We start from the raw sequence: 19790 nt of genomic DNA, 5'->3' as shown, positions 1-19790 counted from the left end.
TTACCAACGCTGAGACAACGGAACTTTCCATGCTGTATGCCAGGCCCCATGCCAGGGGAAGAGGATTTGCATCCATGGCCTCCTGTCATCCCCAGCGCCCACATAACACAGTAGGGGAAACTTGGGAGGCTGAGGACGGAGCCACGTGCCCAAGGTCAAGGGTCAAATTGTTCAAGGTCAAGTGCTCCTGCTGGTTTTCCAGTGTTGAAAACTGCGTGATGTGATTGGTGCCTTCTTGTCTCGGTCAGACCAATGATGTCGCACTTGATCTTTCACGCTTGTACCATCAGGTCCTCGATAGATGCATCCGATACTAGCGTACGTGCATTGAAAGTACAGACAATCATTTTTGTCTTCCTTCGTTTTGGCAGCCTACTTCGGCCTTGAGATTTTATCAGCCTCTCCTTTCTCATCCTTCTCAAACCAGCAGGACTGTACTACTGTACAAGAAGGGAGACATCCACGACATTGGCAACTATCACCCAATCTGCCTATTGTCTGTCATCTACAAGCTGCTCGCTCAAGTCATCCTGAATAGGATTGGCAGAACACTAGATGAAGGACAACCATGTGAGCAAGCCGGGTTCTGCAAAGGATTCAGCACCATCGACCATATCCACACGATAACCAAGCTCATTGAGGCTTCTCGGGAGTTCAAGATGCCTCTCTGTCTAACGTTCATTGATTTAAAGAAGGCCTTTGATTCTGTTGAGATGGAAGCGGTCATTGAAGCCCTAGCCAATCAGGGCATTCAAGCCCAATACATCAGGATCCTCTGTGAGCTGTATTACGGATTCACTACCAGGATCTCACCATTCTACAAAGAAGTAATCATCGATGTCAAGAGAGGGGTTCAGCAGGGTGATACCATTTCACTGAAACTCTTCAGTGCCACCCTCAAGAACATCATGCGATGACTGGGATGGGAAGGAATGGGAGTGAAGATAGATGGTCAGCAACTACACCACCTCCGTTTTGCTGATGACATTGTTCTAATAACACCAAACATTAGCCAAGCGGCACAAATGCTGGCCGACTTCGACCGTGAGTGTGAAAAGGTCGGACTACAGCTGAATCTTACAAAGACAATGTTTATGAGAAACAGCCTCCTTCCTGATGCTCCATTCGCTCTCAAAGGAACAACCATCTCCGAATGCAACAGTTATGTGTACCTAGGTCGAGAAGTCAACATGATGAATGACCTGGCACCTGAGTTGCGCAGGAGGAAGAGAGTGGCTTGGAACGCCTTCAAGAGCTTCAAAGAAATAGCTAAGAAGATGAATAACCTCCGGGTCCGGGGCACATCTCTTCAATTCCACTGTTCTTCCTGCATTAACATATGCCTCAGAGACCTGGGCCCTACGCAAACAGGATGAGAACACTATTCAGGTCTCCCAAAGAGGAATTAAAAAGAGCTATGCTTGGAGTATCATGTTTCACTCAAATGAGAGAAAGAATCCGGAGTTCCGACCTCCGTCGACAATCAAGAATCAGGGACGCTGCCTCATTTGCCAAGGCGTCAAAAATCAGATGGGCTGGACACGTAATGAGATTTAGAGACAACCGCTGGACTAGAGCCGTTACTGACTGGATTCCACGGGACGTCAAAAGACCACGTGGCCGCCCACCTACCAGATGGTCAGACTTCTTCATCAAGATCATGAATGATCAGTTTGAGGCTCTTCGCATTCCTAGAATGAACAGACGCCATTGGGCTACACTAGCATGCAACAGGGACAAATGGAGACGTTACTGGCGCCCACTTGAGCAAATCGACGATTAACGGGAAGTCAAGTGATCAAGTGGCCCAGGAGTAGCAGAAATAAGAATTATGTTTATCTGCTTCTTGGGAGAGGCAGTATGGGCGTCTAGGATAAGGTGGCGGCGATACTGCTTATTTCCTCCTGCTCTCCTCAGAATCAAGAGGATGGAGGGTCCCTCTGTTCATTCAGGGAGCAGAGGAATGGCACAGGTACCTGCAAGGCTTCAGTGAGCGTCGAACTAGTCAACTGATGTTGAACCGATGGCCACTAGGTGTCACCCGAGTTCTAGAAAAGAGTTGGCAGCCACTCCAGCGGGTTCTGGGGAACACGGACTCCAAAAAATGGAGGAAGGGAACCTTAAGCTGAAGAAGGGGTGTTGCAGAAAAATCAGAGGTTTCTGTGGCAAAACAGATGTTAATCAAGATCGATTGCCACAGGGCAAAGAGTCCCCAGTTAGAACAGAACTAATTTCTGAATCATACAAAGGGTTGATGGCTTGAGGGGAAGAGGAAGGAACCGAAGTTGGTGGATGGAAAATTACCAAGCGAGGAGGTGAGCTTCTGCTGACCAGTCCTCCAGGGTTCTTGCTGGGAAAGGGCCAGGGTGATCAGGGATTAGGTGGGGAGTTGGGGCAAGTAAGAGCAAATCTGATCTGATACTAAGGGTGGGTGGGGCTCCTCATGGAACTGAAATAGTTGGATTTCTGCTGAAACTGGGTGGTACTGTGTGGACACAGCCAGGACCAGCCACCACCATGCTGAGACCACTCTCCGCACACCTGAAGATACCGGCAGAGGGACAAAGCCACGTGGGTTCCGGGGCCGAGATCTCCAAGCCTACTCGGATTGGAGTCGAGCATCCTCCACCCAGATCCTCCAAATTCCAGTAGGCGGGGGTCACACCCAACAACTGGCCCCCTGGCGCCGTGTAATCCCATCAGTGGCCAAGACTCAGAGACTATAAAAACCAGCTCCCGGAACCGCGCAGCCGCATTCGCGGTTGTGCGACATCTTATTATGACATCTCATTCCTACTTTGACAAACTGGCAGGCTACCGAATGTCGCCTGCCCACACGGCAGAGTCTGGCAAACTCCCCATGGCGTACCCAATATGCCAAATACCAGTAACAATGATGGGTCTCATTCTCCTAAAGAGCCTTGAATATAATCTCAGGGCTAGGATGAAGGAGACGTTACTGGGGCCTGCTCGAGGCAATCGATGAATAACAGGATGATCTGTGATCTGATCTGTGACTGTGTGGACACAGAAGCTCCAGGCCTGGGCCTTGTGGAGAAACATTAGCTTGGTCAAGCAGAGGGTCATTGCTGGTCCCTCCTCCTGTCCAAGGAGAGAAGAGACACTTTTTCTTCTGAGCAAGGAGACCAGTTCTCTTTTCACCACTTTTTGTTTGTTGATGACCAGCAGAACCATCTCTGAAGGGGGCCAGAGGTACAGCAGATAGTACAGCACTTGCCTTGCATGGGGCCAACTTGGGTTCAGTCCCCAACACCCCATATACCTCCCCCCACTCATCAGTCATAATCTCTGAGCACAGAGCCAGGAGCAAGCCCTGAGCATGGCTTGGTTCCTCCCGCCTCCTGCAAAGTGGGAACCATCCATGAAGACCCAGTGGCAGCAGAGCTCTGCTGAAGGGTGAAGGGCAGTGAAACACGGGCATTCAAATGAAATGTCTACGAAAGCCAGGGGAAAGCAGGGAGGAATCATGGGAAAAGTCTGACTCTGGAGGACAACTGTTGTGATCCCTTGAGCTGAATAAGCCCCTCCCAGTGATTTGGTCAACAGTGCAGCCTCTGTGCAGCTATTTCTCAATATGGCTGTCTTTGGGGATGGTATCATCAGTATCCCCCGAGGAGAGCATGGATGTGTTGCCTTCCACTCACGGGGCATCTGGAGAGAGGAAAGACTCTGGGCAATTCTCAGACAAGCTCTGTGAAGAGGGGCGGGGCACAGTGGGAAACATTGGAGAGTCATATTTGGATCTTGGAAAAATAACCCACGAAAGTGCTTCACACTGAAGCTAAACATTTGTCTCTATACGATGATCGCCAAACTAACTGTGCCTCACCCGTTTGGGGTTTTGTTTGTTTTGATATTTGAGCCCAGCTGTGCTCAGGGATCACTCCTGATGGTGCTCCAGTATGTGATCAAACCCAGTGGGCTACGTGCAAGGCAAGAGCCTTAACCCTGGACTGTCTCACCAGTTCATGCCCGTTCTTTCTGAAAATCTTTGGGAGAGACACACTTGAGGTACTCACTGCTTACTCCTGGCCCCGTGCTCGGGGATCCCTCCTGGCAAGGTTTAGGGACCATATGTGGTGCCAGGATCAAACTCTGCTTGACCAACGTGCAAGGCAGGCATTCTGCTGGATGTATTTCCTCTTCAGCCCATCTCCCCATCCTTTGAGATTCCTCTTTGTAAATAAGCCTGATCACATTCTAGTTGGCATGATAATTTGCACATGGCAGCAAGAGCAGCAACTGACCACATAGGCCTTTTGCTTGCTTTTGGAACATCACTCCTAGCTGTGCTCAGGAGCTATTCAGAGTGCTCAGGGGTTGCTCCCAGCCATGTTATAAGCAATGTGGGGTCAGGGACTGAACCCAGGTCTCTGGTGTGCAAAACACACACAGAAGCCCTTTGAGTCATTTGCCCAGTTCTACGTAGGCCTTTGTGGAATGCTTTGCTGGAACCTTTCATAAGGAATCTCAGATTTGACTTTTAAAAGCATCTAAAGTTTAGGAATCCAAGGCAAGATTTCACTGCTAGATTTTTTTAAAAAATAATACTTAATAGATTTATGTGCATTTTTCTTCTATCAAGTTTCCCATGGTGTAAGTCTCCTGTTTCTATTGGGAAATAACCTTCCTTTCTCAGCGGTAAGGCTGAGATCCCTGTAAGCCAGGTACCAGGGAAGTGTTTCCGAAGGATTTCTCTGTTCTGGCTTCATGATATCAACCTTAATTCATTCAATTGTATTCTAGGCACATCACTCTCAAATAGGATATTCTAGTCAAGCCGTGGTAATATAACCAATGTTTCCAATTATGTCCTGTCTTAAGAAAACCGACTCTTATGTAAATAACTATAGCACCATGAAATAAGAACACTCCTTCAGATATTTCAAATTTGGAGGAATGGAGAAGGGAGAAGAGACGAATGTTTTTATATCTGTTTGTAAGAGCATAATCTGCTCAATTGTCATGATTCACAGATAGCTTAAGGGAAAAGAAAAGGGTGTGCCTTAAATCCAGAAAATAGAAGATTGAAGAATCAGCACTGTTCTGAACAAAAACCTATCATCCTTCATCAGTTAGTTCAGAACTAGGCAATTAATTCTTGTGCTGCCACCGGATCTAGAGTTCACCGCTTGCTAAACCCATCAGCTTCCCTACTAGTAGAAATTCATCTTCAGTGTCAACAGAAGCTGGTACCCCAGAGTGCCTGCCCCTTCTCTGAGTCTCTGATACAGTCTTTGCTGCCAAGCACAACACATTCTGGTCCTTTCCTGCTTGAAGGAACTTTCAGGAATGTATCAGGGGAGATGAAGATCAACCTGTGAATGACAAGAGACTTAATTTGAATGGGTAGATATCTGATGGGAGTTTTTACGACACCATAGATAAGGAAGTATAGTTGTTTCTGTCGGGACAGATTGATATAATAACTGAAATTATGACTCATAGCATTACACCAAGGACAAAGACAACGTTTCTATGAATTACACATAAATGTTTAAATATTTGTATTAAAAATGTTTAGATGTACAAATATAACTCAGGGAAAGTTAAGCATTTGAAATACCTTTTGTGCAATTAAACATGTCAAATAAACCAAATTATTTTTATCATCACTCTTTTCACTTAGTAAAAGAACAAATCCTTTGAGATTTTCCAGGGATCCTCTTGAAAGGACTGCTCAAGATCTGTTCAAGATCAAAATTTGCATGTGGGATTTGATTTGAGATGGGTAAAAACATAAAATTCAAGCAAAGGAAGACAAAAACGAGTATTTTTAAGCTAAGAAGAAACAATAGCACAGCGGTAAGGTGTTTGCCTTGCATGCAGCCAGCCCAGCCGAGCGGGTTCGATTCCTCCGCCCCTCTCAGAGAGCCCGGCAAGCTACCGAGAGTATCTCACTGCACGGCAAAGCCTGGCAAGCTGCCCGTGGCGTATTCGATGTGCTAAACACAGTAACAACAAAGTCTCACAATGGAAATGTTACTGGGCCCACTCGAGCAAATCAATGAACAATGGGAGGACAGTGCAGTGCTACAAAAAGAAATATGAGTTCTTTAAAATAGTCAATATCCTGAAAAATGGTTAGCATAACTCAGGAAATCTTCCACCTTTGTTCCCCCAGGTGATTTACTCAAAAGGTAAAGAAAAGCCTCCAGGATCCCTAAGTCAATGATGGTTGGAGGGATTGCTTGGGATGGGAGATGTGTGCTGAAAGCAGATAAAGGACCAAACATGATGGCTTCTCAGTATATATATATATATATATATATATATATATATATATCAAACTATAATGCCCCAAAATACAGAGAGAGTGAGAAGAAATTGTCTGCCAAAGAGGAGTGGGGTTGGGTGCTGGTGGCGTGAGGGATATTGGGGATATTGGTGGTGGAAAATGTACACTGGTGGAAGGATGGGTGTTCTATCATTTTATGACTGAAAATCATGAAAACTTTGTAATTGTATCTCACAGTGATTCAATAAAAAATATTTAAAAAAAAGTAAAAGTGGGGAAAGAAAGAAAAGCCTCCCATAGGGGCTGGAGCGATAGCACAGTGGGTAAGGAATTTGCCTTGCATGCTGCCGACCTGGGTTTGATTCCCGGCATCCCATAGAGTCCCCTGAGCACCTATTTCCAGAGTTCAGAGCCAGGAGTAACCCCTGAGCATCGCTGGGTGTGACCCAAAAAGGAAAAAAAGCCCCCCATAATGTTTTATTGAAAGCTGACTATTCATCAGGAAAGCGTGGTGTTTTTCACTGCATATTACTTTTACATCAGTAGACTACTGGACTCATTTTAAAACTCCTTATAAATAGGCCATTTAGTCTCAGCCAGCTTGACTACATATAACATTTCCTTGCCACAAACCCACCACAATTTTCTGTAATCACTCAAAATATTTTGTCCTGTATTTTCCTCTTTTCATTTTGGAACAATCTTTAAGCAATCAACTGTTTGAGGAAAAAACCTGGTTCTTTTTCTTTTCCCTTAAGAACAACAACAACAAAACTTCATTTAAACAGATTTTTCTTATTTAAAAAAATGAAGTTTGGCAGAATCTCCTGACCCTGCACCAGGCTGTCTTCACCGGGGCACCTCGGAGGGGGCCGGGTTGAGTTTCCCTTCCTGCCCCAAGCAGAACCCCAGCAGCCGAAAACCTCCAGAATCCAGCCACATCCATGCTCAAGGCCACTCTCCACAGGTTCAGACCAGCCTCACCCATGAAGGAACCGGCAGGGAAACTCAGGTATGTGGGACACGTGGATGAGATCTCCAAGCCTGCTTGGATCGGGACTGGGCCTCCTCCACCCAGCTCCCCCATTTCTAGTAGCTTTAGTAGTCACACCCTTAAATCGCCCCTGGAGCCATGTAATCTCATCAATGGCCAAGATCCAGAGACTATAAAATAAAGCTCCCGGAAGAGAGTGGTGCAGTATTTCCTGGAGCGCACGGCTGCATTTGTGGCTGAGCAACCTCTTATACTCTAGCCCACTGATGTACCTAAAGCAGCACACATTTGTTTGGTTTTAACATCCTTGCTTGTATTCTCTTATATACGGGCTTAAATGGCCCCAGAATGAACTACAACAACCTTCACACACTTCCCTCTTATTGTGGTGGAAAGATGCTTGCTGGTGGTGTGGGTGTTTGAATATTATCTGTAATGAACTATTGTGAACTATTTTATGAAAATGAAGAAAAATGTCAAAAAAAATTAAAATTTTTTAAAAAATTAAAAAATGAAGTTTAATTGATATACCATCAAATTTACAATACTATCCATTTCCAGGACATAGCAACACATGTGAGTCATTAAAAGGCTCCACCACCAGAGTCCCAGTGTCATCAACTGATCTGAACGACCTCTCCCACAGATGCTCCCATCCTTCTTCCCCTTCCCCTTCGGGAACGAGCATCGTTTTCACAGGGTATACGTGTTAGTTTTTTCTATTTTGCCAGTGGTTTTGGTTAGTTATATTCCACATAAGGAAAGTCATCATGCCATTGTCCTTTACTTCCTCCCTTATTTCACTTTGCGTAATCACCCCAAATTCTAACCATGTGGTTGCAAAAGGCATAGTTTCATCATTTTTTAATAGCCAACTAGCATTCCACTGAGTGTACACACCGCAGCTTCCCTATGCAGTCATCACCCATCGAGAGACATCTGGCTTGTTTCCATATTTTGGCGTCATGAATAATCCTGCATACTTTTTCACAAAGATTTTTTATCTTTATCATTTGTAATAGCTTTATTTCAAAATATTGACTAGGATTATTTTCTTTTCTTGGTTTTTGGGCAACACCCAGCAGTGCTCAGGACATGCTCCTGGCTCTGTGCTCAGGCATCAATCCTGGTGGGCTCAAGGAACCATATATGGTGCTGGGATCAAACCTGGGTTGGCTGTGTACAAGGCAAGTATCTTACACACTCTACTATTTCTCTGGCTCCTTGATCAGAATTCTTAACCTTAATCATATTAGCTTCCCATGAAAATAAGGAAGTTGATCATTGTTTATCTGTTTAATTATAGTAGATAAGCATTTTGTGTGTGTGTTATTTATTTTGCTTTTTGGTTTTGGGGACACAGCTCAGTGTTGGTCAGGGCTTACCCTTGCTCTGTGCTCAAGGACCACTCCTGGTTAATGCTCAAGGGACCTTCTTTTTTTTTTGAGGGATAAACTGGGATTGACCACATACAAAGTTTAGTGCCTTATGTCTGTACTATTTCTCTTGGTATCTCTGGTCCCGTGGTAAACAATTTTTTTTAATACGACATCTCAGTTTCTAGAAATAAATTTCTTCTTAATCAACTTTTATATTCATTGGTATACTCAAATCTTGTTAGCTTTTCTATGCCAGATAAAATTAAGAAACCAGAGTGGATAAGATTAAACCTAGGCTGACTAATCTTTCAGGAGTTGAATCTTACTTAGAAATGACCTAGGTAATTCATTAATATTCACTCGTTTAATTCTAAGATTGAAAGTTTTTAATTTACATTTTGGAAAATGTTTTTAGGCAAGATTATTATAAAACATATTATCAAGCCCTCGGGGTCCTGGTGACTTGTCTCAGTGGTAGAGTGTGGGCCTCGCATGTCTGAGGCCTTGAGTTTGATCCTTGGGCCTGCCCTGTGTCCCTGAGACTCTTGGCTCCATTGTGAGTGACCCCCTGCCCAGACACGGCATTCACATAAAACAGCTGCCATCTCATTTCCCTGCCAATTCGTGTTTGCTGTTCATTCATGTTGTGCATGTTTCATAAAAGCAAACACCCAATACTGCTGAGCTTGATATGCATGAAGTGATTATTTTATTCCTTGTAATTTTTTTTAAAATCTTAAGCATCTGGCACATAAGAAATGATCTACTTTAGCTGGTAAATTCAACTGCAATAAAATAGTGTTTTTATTCTATTTTCATGCTGGTAGTGCAAACGACAAGGCAATTTTTACTAGGTCAATAATATCACCTTAATATTACACTAATGGAAAGATTGACTCAAATTATAAGAACTTGAACAATATTCAGGCTAGTTTCTATATTTCAGGGCATGCTAGGAATCATGTGTGAGAGTCGATCCCTTAGTCATTTTAGCATTCTTTTAGCATCATTCCTGGTCCAGAGGACACAGTCGACCAGGATGCTTTGGGAATTAACCAATGAGTGATTGTGTCTAGAGTTTGTTAAACTTGTGGAATTTTCTTGCTCGGGAGTCTCTTCTTATATTGCTCCTGTGAAAGCTTAACGTATTACAAAGGAGAAGCAAGGATGAGCTGCTGAACATTGAGTATGGGGGGTGTAGGCCCATCTGCTCAGCCTCCCCACCTCCAGAGATCACTCTGAGCTGACCCCAGGAAATGCATTTGGCAAAGTCTTGGGAAAGTCTCTAAGCTGCTCATCTGGCCCGTACTGGTTGGAGAGGGGACAAGACTTGGGTCAGACATAGGGCAGAGTCTGGGACACAGGATTTAGTCCCCAGCTGGATTCTCACTCGCCGTGCTGCTGCTTGTCCCCCACCCCACCGACTGCCGACTCCCCAATTATTCATAAGAAGGTGTAGGAGGTTCGCTAAGAGCCAGAAGCTGAAGACTCCAACGCCAGCCACACCACATAGGAGCTCTGTGACTTGGGGTAAATGATTCTCCCTCTCTGGGCCTCCATTAAGGGTGGGGTGGAGGGAGAGCCTTGGAGAGACATGATTCCAGACACTGAGCCCAATGGGCCACTGCTCACAGCCAGGAAACCCTTTATCCCCAGGGGACTCCCCTGACTCTTGGCTTGGGGGTGCCATGCGAGGTTATGGGGTGCAGGGTGTGGAAGCAGGAGGCCGTTGTGAGCTTGAGAAAGAGTGCTGAGTCCTCTGGACATTCTCTTAGGGAGATTAGCACTGTTGCACTGTCCTGCACTGTCCTCCCGATTTGCTCGAGTGGACACCAGTAACGCCTCCATTGTGAGACTTCTTGTTACTGTTTTTGGCATATTGAATATGCCATGGGGAGCTTGCCAGGCTCTGTCGTGCAGGCGGGATATTCTTGGTAGCTTCCCGGGCTCTCTGAGAAGGACAGAGGAATAGAACCCAGGCAAATGCCCTACCCGCTGTGCTATCACTCCAACCCTAATCTTAGAGGTCAGAATTCAAGGAGGGGACATGGTGGTTAGGATCCCAGCTTGCTGGCTCAGGAAGGGGGCATGTGTGATGGGACGGCAGAGCTGGGCCTGGCTCCCACAGGGAAGGTGGTCAGTCTCTGCACCCCTCACCTCCTGGGGACCTCAGCTCCTTAGCTGAGGGGCTGCTCCAGCTCATAGATGACGGGTGGGCTCAGAGGGCGAGGAGGTGCTGGGCTCCGTCCTGCTTCAGAGAGGACAGATGTGGGGAGCAGGCAGGTGCTCAGGGACAGGGTCCCTCGGCTGTTTTCCAGAATGGGGGTTGTGCTCCCACTCTGCCCCAGGCTGGTGCTCTGGACACTGCCGCTGGGAGGACTGCAGGCTAGACCGGTACCGCTGTAGGTTCTGGGGCTCTGTAGCTGTTCAACACTCTCCAATGTCCTTTCCTGTCCCCTTCTGGCTGTTCCTCCCACAGTGACAGAGATCCCAGGGCACCACTGGGACAGGCAGAGCTTCCTGGAGTTTCTTGGAGTCCAGGTGGCACAGTGCTGGATGGCGGGGGGTCCTCCGGCTTGGCATCAGATGAAGGCAGAAGGCAGGGGTGAGGCAACCACTGGCCCTGGGGTCACTAAGGGAGGCAAGAAAAGGGGGACACCCAAAGAGATGATGACGCTGAGCAGAGTCCAGAGAGCCAGCCTGCCAGGTACCCCCGTCTGCCCAAGCCCCAGGTGCACGAGGGGTGTCTTGCACCTCAAGCGCCTCTTCCTCACTGCTTTCCCCGTCTTCTGGGGAAGTCTGACCCGACCGGGTCACCCCTCTCCCACCTCTGCCCCCCCTGCCCACTGTCCCCTAAAGCTTCCCCACTGCCACCCCATCCTGCAGCCCAGCCCTGCCAGCTGCTTCCCCTCTGCATCAAGGGGGTCCCATTCTGTCTGGCTCATGGATGGAGGTTTGGGTTCCTTCTCTCCCAGGAGGGTGGTGCTTGTCAGGGCTCGGGGTCCGGGGGCTCTCCTGAGCAGTAAGGGTCAGAGTATGTGTTGCTACGCAGATGGGGTCAACAAGGAAGGTAGGGGTGAGGGTGGGGCAGAGGGCTAGGGGAGGGCAAAGTCTGAGCACTGGGGGCCTGTGTGAGTGCACCCCCATCTCGGTCCCTGGGTACATGGGTTTTTTGGTGCCCAGGAGTTTGTGTGAAGCCCACGGGGTGACTGAGGCCACACTTTGGACAGGGAACCAGAGCCTGGACAATGTATCTGGGCCACGAGGTCCCCCAGGTGGGGAATTTCCCCAAGGCATCCTGCAGAGTGGAGAGATAGCTTTAGGGTGTCCCAGAAACTTGTGATCAGCACCCTAGTTTTTTTGACAGGGATGTTCAGGACTATGCAGAGCCAGGGTTGAAGCCTGGCTGGGGTTTCCATATGCCCAGTCTGTATTCCAGCTCTCCTAGCATCTCCCCGAGAGGACCCCTCTCTGCCTGGGGATCTTGGTCCTAGGTTACAGCAATCTTGGAGAATGGACTTCGTCTCTCTGCATCTCAGGGGTCCAGCCTGAGGGTCAGACTGAGGAAGTGAGCTGGTCGAGCTACAGGACCCCCACGCCCCCCTCCTCCCTCTCAGGCTGGCCTTCCACACTCGAAACAGGTTCTCACGAGCCCATTCCCCATCAGGCCCAGGACCCGTGGCAGGGCACAGCCTTGTCAGGACTGGGGTGCAGGTCTGGGGTGCTGCAGTTGGGGCTGGACCTTCCTGAGTGCTCTGGGAGACAGGTGTTTCCTGGGAGGAGGCACAAGACAGAGTCAGCTCCCCATCTGGTCCCACTCCATTTGCTCCCCATCTTGTGCTCCCCAAAGCTGATGCCTCCACCTCTTCTCTTTGGGGACCCAGAGGACATTAGGGAGATGGAGGAGATCCTGGCCAGAAGGGTGGGCAGGCCAGAAACTCGGGGGGTGGCTCGTAGATGCTGCAGTTGGGTGTGGGGCCCCGGCAGTAGATGTTGAGATAGTTGCGGTATTCCTCGTTGTACGGCTGGTTCTGGAGGCACAGCACCACGCTCTTATCACACTCACACGTCTGCTGGTCACACTCCGTCGTGTTGACCTTGTCTGTGGGGAGCAGAGTGTATGGACTCTGAGACCGGTATTCCCAACCATGGCCCCGGCACCCTGTGGGCTCGACCCAGGCCTGGGCCTCAGATGTGTTTGGCCAGATCCATCAATTTATGGTAAGAACTTTATGCAGATAGACTGGAATCAGAGAACCAGAAATGTCTGACATGTCATTGCATAGTTGGGGAAACTGAAGCCTAGAAATAGGATGGATTTATTTAAGTCTACTTCATCCCCCAACCCCATGAATCAAAACTACTCCAGAACTGGGACAGAAACTCTCCCCACCCTGGCCAGTGACTTCCTACCAATCCTTGCTAATATATCAATAAAACTCTATAACAGAGGGAGTTTGGCGCCAGGATTCAAGTAAAACATCGGCTAAATTTCTCAGCTCAGTCCCTGCAGGGGAGCAAATGCACCATGTCTAGTGACTGTTGTGGTCTCTTCAATTGTGATTTTACTGAGTTTTGTTTTGTTTTTGTTTTGTGTCACACCTAGCAGTGCTCAGGACTTCTGGCTTTGTGCTGTGAGATCACTCCTGGAAGAGGCACTTCTAGGGTGTTGGGGGTCAAACAGGGGCCGACCACCTGCAAGACAGGTGCCTACCCACTGTACTATCTCTCCAGCTCCTATTGCTATTTCATGAAAGGTTGATTCTCAGCCTTCCTTGGACATTGGGACATCCAGGGGTCTTGTTAAAGCAGATTGATCCCACGTACCCCACCTTTAGAGTATCAGGCTCAGAAGGTCTGAGTAGAATGTGAGGATTTGCATTTCTCTCTGTTTTGATAATAACACTTCCACCTTTAGCCTGCCTCCCTACACACACACACACACACACACACACACACACACACACACACCCCTTTAGTGAGTATGTGGCAGAGCTCTGGCTATACCTGTGCAGTGCCCAGGATGGAACTCAGGGCCTCTGCATGCCGGCATGTGCTTTGAGCCTCTTCGCTGACCTGGGATAATGTGCATGTCTCACACGTTCTCAGGCACGGCTGATGGTGCACACCCCTGGAGAACCACCCACTAGCCCATGGCTTGCAGTTTTCTCAGTCTTTCTAGGCACCAAGTTCTTTCTCTGTAAAGAAACTGCACAGAATCAGCTTCTGAGCAACTGAAGAGGAGCCACTTATACCACAAAATATGTTAAAGAGCAGCTGACCACTTAGCCTGCCTCTACACACACACATACACACACACACGCACACGTGCACACTCACTCCTGTGTGCATACACACATACACATGCGTACACACATGCATGCACACACATGCACACACACTCCCGTTACCTCTCCCACAGCTGACTCAATGCCCCCAGGAACCCCCAAGAATCCAGGTGACTATTACTACTTCAATTGGTCCATTGTCCTTTAGGGGAATGTTGGGAAATTTCTCTCCAAGATCTGCTTTAATGAGGTCATCTTCTCTCTAGCCAATCCCTGCACCCCAAGTTTGAATAGCTGAATAGAAAAGAACCGCAGAACCCTGTCTCCCAAATCACCCTGGATGTACCCTGCTCCCTAGCACAATCTGAATGCGCAAGAGACGTGAGATCTTTATAAGGCTGGGTTTGCCCATGAGTAAGGGAACATGTGGAGTCCAGATAGAGAGACAAAGGGAGGCAGGGGATACTGCTGCCCCAGCAAAGGACACTAGCAGGAAGCCAGGGCATGAGCTCTTTTAGCTGGGGAAGGACCACAGAGAGCCCAGGGGAAGAGGGGCAGCTTTGAGTCACTGGCCACCATGTCAGTCTCAACATCACCTAAGGGTATAGCTGGAAACCAACTCCTGGGTCCACTGCTTCAGAATCCTTTCGAAAACTTCCCAGTAGCATAGGAATCATGGGTGGTGGAGGACTAGGCAACAATTCATGCTCAGGGAATCAGAGTACAGGATACGGGATGGAGATGCGCTTGCACCACAGCCAGGGTGGCTGGACTGAGCAAAACAATGCAAGAGACCTGCTCGTGTGAATTTCAACAGGGAAGAAATGCTTTGGCATAAGCAGGTCCCAAATGCCGTCTGCAATATCATATTCATGAACTAAAGCTTGTTTGTTTGGTAAAAGCATATCTTGTGCAATATTTGGGACTTCCTTCAGTAAAACCTGGGCTTGTTGTTTCTCTGCCACTTGAGCTTATTAACGGGGCAACCTGTGTTTCTTCTGTTCTCCTAGCCCAGCATAGGCTGGGGACTGGGGGGCAGCATGAGGCCTTCTCCCTGGTCCGGTGGTTTGGGGGAGGGTAAACAAGGGACTCACTGCACGTGATTGTATTGTTCTCGATGGTGTACTCATAGTGGTCCACGTAGGGGTGGCAGCCCAGGTCAAAGAGCTTCTGGTAGCAGCAGTCATGGGCATGGCAGCACCTGGGGGAGGGGAAAGAACCGCAGGGAGTTCTAGACTCTGCCACTGGCAGAGACCCCCACCCCAGGCCTCTGTTCCAGCTCCTCACAATCAGACTGAAGCCCCTGATGGGATGATGTTTTGTGTGCAGTCTCCCAGCCAGGCAGGAGCTCGTTCTGTGTCCCAGGTTCTTGTCTTCTACCCATCTTCCCTTATGCCCAGAGCTACCAGCTATCCCCTTGGAGCTAGGGCTGCAGTTGCAGGAAGGACCAGATGGTCCAACAATGGGGTCCAGTGGGAGGGAGGATTTGGGTTAAGCCCAGGGGGAGGAGAGTGATCACATGTAGTAGTTTGATTCGGCTTTGTGTCATGACAGAAGTCTGGAAGGTTGAGTGGGGGCTAGAGGTGGGTGGAGACAGGAAGTCATTGTGGTGGTGAACCCACCCCATCTGGGTCAGGAAGGTGTTGGATAAGCCTGAAAGAAAGCAGGCTTGCCTATTATTGGTGGTGGGGGGGGGGGGTGGTAGGGATGGCATGAGTAGAAGCTGAGCCAGGGATGCTGGCTTCTGTCCCAAGGGTGGGGAGACAAGCCCTGTGCCCTGATCCTCCCATCTTGGGTAGAGGGGAGCAGTACTATGGTGCATGAGTGTGGCTGTTGTTTGATTGTGTTTAGGGGTATGCTCAGAGAGTGGCTCTGACAATAGGAGAGGTCATGGGTCATAGGTTAAGGGTCATTAACTCCACTACCTAGCCTCATCTTTGGGGGAAAAGAGTCCTCTCCTACCTCTCAAAGATAGGACTAGTCAGATACCACCACCACACCCCCCCTTGCCCCTGACCCAGTCCCGACAGCCAACCAGGCCCTTTAGAACCTACCAATCCACTTCATCCATGGGCAGCCCGTGCCCGCCCAGCCCGCAGTAGCAGCCGTAGCCCACGTAGGACAAGATGGCATTTCTCCCGGTGATGGTTTCCACCATGGACTTCAGGTTGAGCAGGCTGCTGTGCGCCATGGACAGGACTGCGAGAAAACTGGGCACAGTGAGCTCCCCACCAGGATAGAACCCCCAGCATGCAGACCCAACAACTGGGGCCAGGAAATGGAGAGGCAGTTCGCATGCATAGGAAAGTGGGTGGAAGGCTAGGCATGGGATATCACTCACATTTCCTCTGCACCCCAAGAATATGGTCGTACATGTACTGAAGGCTTTTCTGGATCTGGCACCACCCCATGACCCTCCTGAGCTTCGCATGTGTGCATGCATGCACGCGCGCGCACACACAAACACACGCACACACACACATGCACACCACCCCTGCCATTTCTTTCTTTCTTTCTTTTTTTAATTTTTATTAGTGAAACACCATGAGGTACAGTTGTAGACTTACAAATTTTTGTGCTTGGGTTTCAGTTATACAATGATCAAGTACCCATCCCTCCACCAGTGCCCATTCTCCACCACCACGGGTCCCAGTATCCCTCCCACCCCCCATCCCCCCCATCTCACCCTGCCTCTGTGGCAGGGCATTGCCTTTTGTTCTCTCTCTCCTTTTGGGTGCTGTGGTTTGCAGAAGAGGCACTGAGTGGCAATCATGTTTGGTCTAGAGTCTACTTTCAGCATGCTTCTCCCATCCTGGGAGGATCCTCCCAACACCCTTTATTTGGTGCTCCCTTCTCTATCTGAGCTCCCTTTCCCCGTAACATGTGCGGCTGGCCTCAAAGCCATGGAGCAAGATTCCTGGTACTAATCTCAGCCACTCTTCACCCCTGCCATTTCTCATTTACACCCACCCACTAGCTCAGTTCTCTGGGGCCGGGGAACTTCTGCCCACAGAGACTCCTGACCATGAGGTCCCCCTTTGCAAGTAAAGAAAGGAAATTACTGAGCCACACACTGGATGGACACCCATAGGCACAGGTGCCTCACATCCTATTGAGCTACTATTGCGGACACCTCTAACTCTCCTCCACGTACCATAATGCTGAACACACACTGACCTACACTGACCCAAACACATTCACCCACACCTACCTCATGCATACATACAGACGCTTGTACTTGCCTGCATCACACACTCAAACACAGTTCACACAACTTCTAGATCTGACACACTACACACACTCCTACATAGACACACCTACACACGCAGAGACACCCCTGAATGCTCTTTCCCTCGTGCATGAGCCCCTGCCTACTGCTCACAACTTCTAGATCTGACACACTACACACACTCCTACATAGACACACATCTCACACACAGTGCGTATAGGGACACACATTCACACTCACTTACACTCACAACTCAAAAATACCCACACAACAGGTACACACTCTCAAAGCTGTCCAGCCCACACTCAGACACACGATCACCCCACGGACACTTCCCTACTCACAGACTCACACTCATAGCATATCGATACATTTTTGTGTTCGTGCACACACACACTCCATCACAAGCACACAGATACACAAGGCAGCAGACTGGGACCGGTGGCCCGAAACAGGCCAGGTTGTCAACACCCTCCAGCTGGAGGAAACAAGTCTGTGTTCAGCCAGGCTGGATCTCCGTCCTAGTCAGAAGTTTGGCTGACGGAAGTGGTTGTTTTCTAAATAACAGGTCACATTGTCTGAACTCAAGCAACCATTTCTCCTGTCTAGCATCATTCCACCTCACTTTATTTCGTTCTTTTACACAAAGCACATTGTGTTCGCGGGCTGCTGAGCAGGCCAGAGGGAAGGTCAGCGGCGAGTGTTGTCCGCCTCCTCCTCCCACACCTGAGGGCTGTGGGTGTGCTGTGGGTCAGGAGACTCAGCCACTCGGAACCAGAACCGCATGCCCAAGTCATCACCTGGGAAAGGCACCCCGAGTGCAACAGTGTTTCCTCCACACTCACACAAGTGCCACAGTCCTGTAGGCGGATCCATAGACCCCACATTCATGGTCGTACTAGCACACACTACCACATACAGTCTCCCGTGCGAGTTAAACATGGATGTCACCTAGGGTCAGACACACCTACACACGCAGAGACACCCCTGAATGCTCTTTCCCTCGTGCATGAGCCCCTGCCTACTGCTCACATGCACACTCGCGAACACTCCCCTGTGGACACAAACACCCAGCTTTTGCAGAGATGCCCAGAAGCCCAGAAAACACCTCCATTTTACGAGCTGGCTCAGCTCTAGGCCTGCCCCTCTGAGGCTCATAAACACCCAGTGCCTAGGGGTGTTTACCAGCGGCAGCAGAAGTAAACACCTCAGAGGAGAGAATGCAACCTGGCGGGGACTGAGAGAAATAGACCAAGGTCCTGCTGCACGGCAATGGATGCGGGGCCAGGTGCTCAGAACCCTCCAGAAAGACTGGGAGAGGAGCAGACAGTGGAATGCCCCTCCCTGGAGCCTTTACTTACCACTGCCAGCCACCAGGGCGATGGTGAAGAATTTCTTCATACCCAGAATAGATCTGAGGAAGAAGAACACCTGGTCTTGATTTCATTCCATCCCCCAACCTGCAAGGGCAGGCCTGCACCTCCTGCCTGCCCCTCTTCACAGGTGCCATCAATGCCATCCTTTGATACCTGGGATGCTGACCACCCCCCACTCCCGCCCCATGGGATTAGGACCTTCCACTCGCCCTGCACCTCCAGAGAGAAAAGGCCCCAGGATGGCAGAGCTGGAAGCTGGCAACGCCAGAAGCTTCCTTCCCTCCATCCCATCACAGGAATAACCCTCCCTCCCCTCTGAGCATTAGACACCCAGACTCTGCTCAGTGGCTTTGGGCTCTGGTCACAGTGACAGATCAGAAGTGGCTCCATGATAGCACAGCGGGGAGGGCATTTGCCTTGCACGCGGCCGACCCGGGTTCGATCCCCGGCATCCCATATGGTTCCCTGAGCACCGCCAGGAGTAATTCCTGAGTGCAGAGCCAGGAGTAACCTCTGTGCATTGCCGGGTGTGACCCAAAAATCAAAAGGAAAAAAAAAAGTGGCCCACACATACCAAGGAGCTGCGGGACTTGACCTGCTGGCTAGGCCTTGCATCCAGAGCCCAGAAACCTGCACCTGCAAGTCCTAGTTTCACCACTGCCTAAAATGTTGAGTGTTCTCAGGGAGATCCCTGAGCCTCCAGGGTCTCCAGAGAGTTGACACGAGAAGCCCGAAGCCCCTCCTGGTAATTCAGCAGCATTGCCAGAGACTCAGAGCTTCTCTTCCTAGTAATGACTCCTCTGCCCTCACCCCTGCTCTACCCAACCAGGCCTCCAGCCCGGGGTCGCAAGCACATACCTGGATGTTCTCGAAGGAGTAGGTGTCCTGAGCCTTGGGCCCCTCCTCTCCAAAGGGTGTCTAACCAGCACCTTCCTCCTGAACCCTTTGGGGTTGGCCTGCGCCCCATCTGCCATGTCCTGAGTTCTGGGGGGCCAGCGACATAAGGCTCTCAAGATCTGAGATCCACTCCAAAGGCTCCGGGCAGCAGGCCCCAGCTTCACGCTGTGGCACACAGTGGCAGGGTAGTGCCGGGGCTGTGCCCCTGGGCAAGAGGCAGGTGACACATGCCCTAGAAAAGGAGGCTCCACCTCCTCCCTCCCACTGCCACCGCCCTGCCCACAGCTGCCTGGTAAAGTACCCACCCCAGGGCGCTCTGACCTATGGAGGTGGGGGCTGATGCGTCTGCCCAAGAGCCGCCCCACCCT

At 49.6% G+C, this 19790-nt stretch overlaps 1 protein-coding gene across 1 annotated transcript; it reads right to left on the bottom strand.

Moving 5' to 3' along the window:
- Positions 1-12522: 12522 nt before the first annotated feature.
- On the bottom strand, positions 12523-19499 carry PLA2G2F (phospholipase A2 group IIF). Its single transcript, XM_056122927.1, has 5 exons — positions 19384-19499; positions 18511-18563; positions 15975-16119; positions 15015-15121; positions 12523-12734 (listed from the first exon to the last, which is right to left on the bottom strand). The coding sequence occupies exons 1-5, from the start codon at positions 19497-19499 to the stop codon at positions 12523-12525; spliced, it is 633 nt and encodes a 210-aa protein (XP_055978902.1).
- Between the last annotated feature and the right edge of the window lie 291 nt (positions 19500-19790).

Source organism: Sorex fumeus, unplaced genomic scaffold, assembly GCF_029834395.1.
Source record: "Sorex fumeus unplaced genomic scaffold, SorFum_2.1 ptg000047l, whole genome shotgun sequence".
NCBI classification, from domain to species: Eukaryota; Metazoa; Chordata; class Mammalia; order Eulipotyphla; family Soricidae; genus Sorex; species Sorex fumeus.
The sequence above is the reverse complement of the archived record's forward strand: the minus strand, read 5'-3'. Positions and strand labels throughout refer to the sequence as shown.

What these genes read in the sequence shown, in the direction of transcription:
- PLA2G2F (XM_056122927.1), bottom strand. Translation starts at nt 19,499, where the DNA reads ATGGCAGATGGGGCGCAGGCCAACCCCAAAGGGTTCAGGAGGAAGGTG. An exon ending in ACTCCTTCGAGAACATCCAG is followed by an intron (nt 18,564 to 19,383) that starts GTATGTGCTTGC and finishes CTTCTTCCTCAG; the next exon opens with ATCTATTCTGGGTATGAAGA. An exon ending in CCCATGGATGAAGTGGATTG is followed by an intron (nt 15,122 to 15,974) that starts GTAGGTTCTAAA and finishes CCCCTCCCCCAG; the next exon opens with GTGCTGCCATGCCCATGACT.